Source organism: Gracilinanus agilis, chromosome 2, assembly GCF_016433145.1.
Source record: "Gracilinanus agilis isolate LMUSP501 chromosome 2, AgileGrace, whole genome shotgun sequence".
Classification (NCBI taxonomy): domain Eukaryota; kingdom Metazoa; phylum Chordata; class Mammalia; order Didelphimorphia; family Didelphidae; genus Gracilinanus; species Gracilinanus agilis.
Genome location: NC_058131.1, coordinates 462,719,617 through 462,726,233, shown reverse-complemented (window position 1 = coordinate 462,726,233; position 6,617 = coordinate 462,719,617). Strand labels below are relative to the sequence as shown.

General features: G+C 45.8%; 1 protein-coding gene across 1 annotated transcript; it reads left to right on the top strand.

Annotated features, from left to right (window-relative positions):
* The first annotated feature begins 3,862 nt into the window (after positions 1-3,862).
* Positions 3,863-6,311, top strand: HSPA2 (heat shock protein family A (Hsp70) member 2). Its single transcript, XM_044664852.1, has one exon. It carries the CDS (start codon positions 4,015-4,017, stop codon positions 5,920-5,922), a length of 1,908 nt encoding a protein of 635 aa, XP_044520787.1. The 5' UTR covers positions 3,863-4,014; the 3' UTR covers positions 5,923-6,311.
* The last annotated feature ends 306 nt before the right edge of the window (positions 6,312-6,617 follow it).

The following is a 6,617-nucleotide window of genomic DNA, read 5'->3' as shown; positions in this document are numbered from 1 at the left end:
CTTTCTCCTGGAAGATCACTTCGACCCTGGAACTCACAGCTCATCAGGACTCTCTCCCATGGGGCCCCTCCCTCCAATGGGAGAGTGGAGAACTCTCAGAACTTCCATTTAAGGGGACCAAGCAGGCCAGTCCTATACCTTCATTTCCCAGCTGGCTGCAGTATTCTGGACTTCCTCCCTCACCACCTTCCATTTACCTCCTCTCCTCCTTTTCAGCTTCTTTTTCTGTATTGTTTTCCCATAGTAAAGCATAAGTTCCTTGAGGTCAGGGACTGTCTTTTGCCACACTTAACACAATGCTTGGTAAGTGGTAGGCTATTAATAAATGTTTACCATTCAAAAATACTATTCTAGTCCCTAAAGGCCTACTATTGCAAAAGTTCATTACAGACCAAATTTTACCCCTGCCAAAAGTTTAAGTTGCCATCTCAAGTATGAAACAATTAACTGAATTGGGCAGAATACTAATTCAAAGAAAAAGTTCAATATGCTAATTAATATATTAACTAATAATTTTAAATTTATTAATATTAATAATATATTAATATAAGTCTAATGTACTAATTTAGCAGTCTAAAATACTAAATCTGAGAAAAAGTCATGGACAATAAAAATGGAAGTTTGTTATCGTGGTTTCAGAAAAGTGTTAAAGATGTTTGAGGTGGTTATATTATGCTTTCTCTGTGTTATCTATGAGAATTGTGTCCAGTAACTATATGAAAATTTCCTTTTAGCTCTGAAGCTCTTTGTACTATAGAATGATTTTTGCTAGAGGTTAAGTGTGGATGCCAAATAGGCATCACAGTATCCTAGAGAGCAGGTCTTTCGAGTCAGAAAGACAAGTTCAACTTTTACTTTTGATGTATATTGTTTGTGTGGCCTGGGCAAATCACAACCTGAGCCCAAAGGCAACTCTCTATGACTAAATTGCCCAGCAGGTATCAATCTGCTTTAGTAGAGAGGAGTTTCTTCTTAGGGAGCTCATCAGACCAATGAAATCACCGAATTTATTCAAAAATATGAATGAGCAAAGATATGAGCAAGCTCACCATCCTTTCTAACAGTTACAAAAAATTTCTCTGTGCTGTGTTTTATTAATAGTTTCTGTTGGTGCATTCATTACTGCCTTTGACTTCTCCCCTCTCATTAACTGAAAGGTAAAAATGTATGCTCTCGTACCTGACTTTAAACATAAGTGAAAAAAGAAGATGGATATCAAGCTCTTCATACTCACTATTCAGAAACGGTAGAATTGTAGATACTTGTCAGTTTTATCATTCTTTTGCCCTCTTTATGTTTGTTTCTCCCATTTTTGCTTCAACTCCCTTGAGAGAGAAGATAGGAATCCCAAGAACTGCTGTTTGTGGTTTTAAAAAGACTAAAAGTCAGAAAATTAGAGTGACAAGTGAAATGAGTTTAAATTGGAAACTGCCATAACCAGGGAAGGGAACTTCAAATTCTTGGGGCCTGACTTTTGGGGACACAGTTATTACTCCTCCCGGATGTGTTATATACAAAACATTTCTCAGTCAGAACTCTAGGATTCTATTATCTCCCCTTTCTCCAACCACTGAGATGCAAATGATCACAGTATTTAGAGCCCTCAGGGACTTGAGAGAATCTAGCTTCCTCGATTTACAGATGGGGAAAGTAAGGCCCAGAGAAATTAAGTTATCTTGCTCAAGGTCACATAAGTAATAAATAGTAAAACAGTTAAAACTGTCTTTGTTTCACTACAGCAATTATTGATTAAACCTAATACTGATTAAACCTAATCAGCTCAACAAAAGAGAAAAATAGAGTGCTCAACCAGTTAATACATTGTGTAAAAAGAAATTAACTTTTAGAAGTATTTAGAGTCACCTTGAGATGACTATGTAGTGTGGTTGGAGACAGAGGCAGAATCTGAGACGGGAGAAGAGACTTTACAGCAAACATTTACAGAGCGCCTACTGTATGTAACTGAAAATTCGGGCAGCAGGAGAAAGGATGGAAGAGGGCTGGAGGAGATTAAAGGAAAAAATTAAATCCAAGGCAGAAAAAGTGGTTAATTTCAGACTTCTAAACTTGACTCCCTGATATTGCAACAAGACACTCCATCTGCCTATTTATTGCATTTTCTGTGGCTGCCTCCCTCTACACCTCATACCTGGTATTTCAACTCAAGCCCTACTTCTACAAGAAACCTTTGTCCGGTTCCTCACAATGCCGGTTTCTTCCCTCTGGGATTACTTCTGATTCACCCTAAACAAATCGTGAAAGTCCATTAATTGTTTATGTGTTATCTTCCCAACTAGAATGCAAGCCCCTTGAGGGTCAATTTTTGTCTTTCTCCAATTCTCCACGTTTAGGATTGGGCCTGGCAGGAAGAGGTTGTTCAATGAATAGTCCTAATCACTACCGATTTTTATTCGTAAAAAGTCACGTTGCAAGTGAAGTGCTCTCCTGCCAGCCCGCACGCCAGCGGTAGGCTTTGTAATGCAGGAGTCTTTTTTCAGCCCCGAAGCCTTTATTTTCCCCTCCTAAGAAAAACAATGTAAGTGAAGCCCTGTTGCTGGGGAAACTTGATTCCCCACTGGCCTTTTAGGGCTCATGTTTTAGAGACCATTTAACTATTTAAGAGTGAGGCACTGCCCAGAAGGGTCACGAGGAGCAGACAGTCCAAGCGTAAGCATTTCCATTTTTTTTTTAAGTCCTCAACTCTCTTCTTTCCCCTAGATAGCCCGGCCCATTTCTAGATGCTCAGAGTCTCGGAGGAGGAAGGGATGAAGTCATTGAATCTTACTACACTTTCCCTCACCCACTTGACAAATGGGAAAATTGAGTCCCAGAGAAGTTGTGACTTAAAGTTTGAACCCAGACATTCCAGATCTAAAGCGGGTGGGGTGGGGGGAATCTTTGGGCAAGTCTCTTAACCTATTTGCCCCAGTTTCCTAATAAAACGGGTGTAATAGCATTTATTTCATAAGTTTGTCGAGAGGACAAAAATGGCAAACCTTAAAAGTGCAATATAAAGCAACAGATAACTAATAAGAGCGATCAGTATTATTGTCACCACGTCGCATCTCCGGGGTGGGTGGAAGAGAGGGGCATTAAGGAAGGGGAATGGAACATGCCTGGATTCCTGGGTGCTACCTCACCCCTTGGAGCTGCTGGGATTTTCCACAGGCACCAAATAAGGGTCACCAGCACCCTGCGCGTTCCCGCAAACTCATCCGAGCACGCGCTCCCTGCGTGTTTAACCGTGACATCTGCCATTGAAATCAAACTTTCCAGAAGCACGACGGACATGGCAATAAATAACCCACGCCGTCCCCGAGGCTCTCTCCCTTTCTGCTCATCTGGTCCAGTCTTCTGCGTCTTCGCCCCACCTCGGTTTCTCCTCCCCCCACCCCCAAATCCCTACTCCTCTCCTAGCGACCCCAGGTCCTGTCAGCCGCCGGAGGGTACCGAGTTCTGCTCACTTGCTGTGCCCCCTGCCAATCAAGCGAGCGTCAGGCGATCCCGCCTTTGGTACACTCAGAGGCGGTGGAAAAGTCCGGGGAGCATAGACTGGCGGGTCACGAGCCCAACGCCCCCCAGACCCGTCCGGACTTCACGAGACACGGACGCCCAGGCTTGTCGGGGAGGGCTGGGCGCGGGGGGCGGGGGATCATTTGCATAACGGACACCTTCCTGCCTTCTCGCGCCGGCTCAGGTCCCGCCCCACGCCCTGCTTGAAATCTGTTGGGCCACCGGCCCATCACTCCGGCCGAGGAAAGCCTGTGGCACCGGCTGGAAGGGTTTGTGCGGGCGGGCCCGGGAGTAGATTGGTCCTGGTGATTTCCAGGAGGTAGTGGGAGGTGGTTATAAAAGCGGAGTCCACGGTGGGGGGTGCGACCCGGATTGTCGAGGCTGGCGCAGTGTGGGGCGGGACGGAGGGGAACCTAGCTGCTGACCGTTGACGCCGCGGTTTCTCAACGCCTGCTCTCTTTCCTCCCTTCCTCTCGTCCTCTTTGCTTTCTTTCAGTCAGGATGTCTGCGCGGGGCCCCGCCATCGGGATCGACCTGGGCACCACTTACTCGTGCGTGGGCGTTTTCCAGCACGGGAAAGTGGAGATCATCGCCAACGACCAGGGCAACCGCACCACCCCGAGCTATGTCGCCTTCACAGATACCGAGCGCCTCATCGGCGACGCCGCCAAGAACCAGGTGGCCATGAACCCCACCAATACCATCTTCGACGCCAAGAGGCTAATCGGGCGCAAGTTTGAAGACGCGACGGTGCAGTCGGACATGAAACACTGGCCGTTCCGGGTGGTGAGCGAGGGCGGGAAGCCGAAAGTGCAGGTGGAGTACAAGGGGGAGATTAAGACCTTTTTCCCGGAGGAGATCTCCTCCATGGTCCTGACCAAGATGAAGGAGATCGCCGAGGCTTATCTGGGTGGGAAGGTGCAAAGCGCCGTCATCACGGTCCCGGCCTACTTCAATGACTCCCAGCGCCAGGCCACTAAGGACGCCGGCACCATTACCGGCCTTAATGTCCTGAGAATCATCAACGAGCCCACGGCCGCGGCCATTGCCTACGGCCTGGACAAAAAAGGGAGTGCAGGGGGAGAAAAGAACGTACTGATCTTTGACCTCGGGGGTGGGACGTTCGATGTGTCCATCCTGACCATCGAGGATGGCATCTTCGAGGTGAAGTCGACGGCCGGCGACACCCACCTGGGCGGAGAGGACTTTGACAACCGCATGGTGAGCCACCTGGCTGAAGAGTTCAAGCGCAAGCACAAGAAAGACATCGGCCCCAACAAGCGAGCGGTCCGGCGCCTCCGCACCGCCTGTGAACGGGCTAAACGCACACTGAGCTCCTCCACTCAAGCCAGCATTGAAATCGACTCACTCTATGAGGGCGTGGACTTCTACACCTCTATCACCAGAGCCCGGTTCGAGGAGCTCAACGCCGACCTCTTCCGCGGGACTCTGGAGCCAGTGGAGAAAGCTCTTCGAGATGCCAAACTAGACAAGGGACAGATCCAGGAGATTGTGCTGGTGGGTGGTTCCACTCGTATCCCCAAGATCCAAAAGCTGCTGCAAGATTTCTTCAATGGCAAAGAGCTTAACAAGAGCATAAACCCTGATGAAGCCGTAGCGTATGGTGCGGCTGTTCAAGCAGCGATTCTTATCGGAGACAAATCGGAGAATGTGCAGGACCTCCTGCTGCTTGATGTTACTCCGCTGTCTTTGGGTATTGAAACCGCTGGTGGAGTGATGACTCCCCTGATTAAGAGAAACACCACTATTCCCACTAAGCAGACCCAGACCTTCACAACTTACTCCGACAACCAGAGCAGTGTCTTAGTGCAGGTGTACGAGGGAGAAAGGGCAATGACCAAGGACAATAATCTGCTCGGCAAGTTCGACCTCACAGGTATCCCTCCAGCTCCCCGTGGGGTGCCCCAAATCGAGGTAACTTTTGACATAGACGCCAATGGCATCCTCAATGTGACTGCAGCGGACAAAAGCACCGGCAAAGAGAACAAAATTACCATAACTAATGATAAAGGCCGTCTAAGCAAAGACGATATCGACCGGATGGTACAAGAGGCAGAAAGGTACAAGTCAGAAGATGAAGCAAATCGTGATAGAGTTGCTGCTAAAAACGCAGTGGAGTCATATACCTATAACATAAAGCAGACAGTAGAAGACGAGAAACTGAGGGGCAAGATAAGCGAACAGGACAAGAACAAGATCCTGGACAAGTGTCAAGAGGTGATAAGCTGGCTAGACCGAAACCAAATGGCAGAAAAAGATGAGTTTGAACATAAGCAGAGAGAGCTTGAAAGAGTCTGCAATCCCATCATCAGCAAACTTTACCAAGGAGGACCGGGTGGAGGCGGTTCAGGTGCCTCTGGGGGACCAACCATTGAAGAAGTGGACTAAAACATGCACTCCCAGTCATCAGCAAACCTTTACCATTCTCTACACGTTATTATTTTTTTTCGTTTATACTTTAAAGTGTCAGTGTGCCAAGTACAAAGTTTATTGAAGAAAATCTTAGCCTGCTGTATGCATATGAAAACAAAGGTACAACAACTTAGTTTAGTAAAGGTTAGTTCTAAAGATTGTTTATTTAAAAAAACTAATGTTCAGGGTTTGTCTTTAATGCATTTTGTGTGTTTGCTAACTTGAGCATTTTTTGTTAACACTTAAAGTTTGTGCATGAAGATTTTGTTTGAGGAGGAAAAAAAAACACCTATAGGAAAAAAAAAAACCGTTTTCCCACCTGTCCTATGGAAGCTTTGGTAACAATAAAATATTGAGAAGCTTAATCTGCTTATTTTTTATGTACTAGTGTTTTTAAGATTCGGTTCGTAGCTTTAAAAAATAAGTTAACAAGTCTATAAAACAATTTGCAATAATCTTAATGAATGCTTAAATCATTATTTAGTTGACAGATTGTCAGTTATTTTGTAAAAAAGCAAAACTGGTCTCAAAATGACTGGTGCTTTCAAATATTTACTTGATTTTGCTGTCTTATAGACAACAAATCTAATGGAAGTTTTTTTGGTTATTCTTGAAGACATTAAAACTTGATATTGGAGGGATAGAAGGATAGAAGGTAGGATAAAGAGAAT

Excerpts from the sequence above, each read along its gene's own strand:
- HSPA2 (XM_044664852.1), top strand. The coding sequence starts at position 4,015 with ATGTCTGCGCGGGGCCCCGCCATCGGGATCGACCTGGGCACCACTTAC.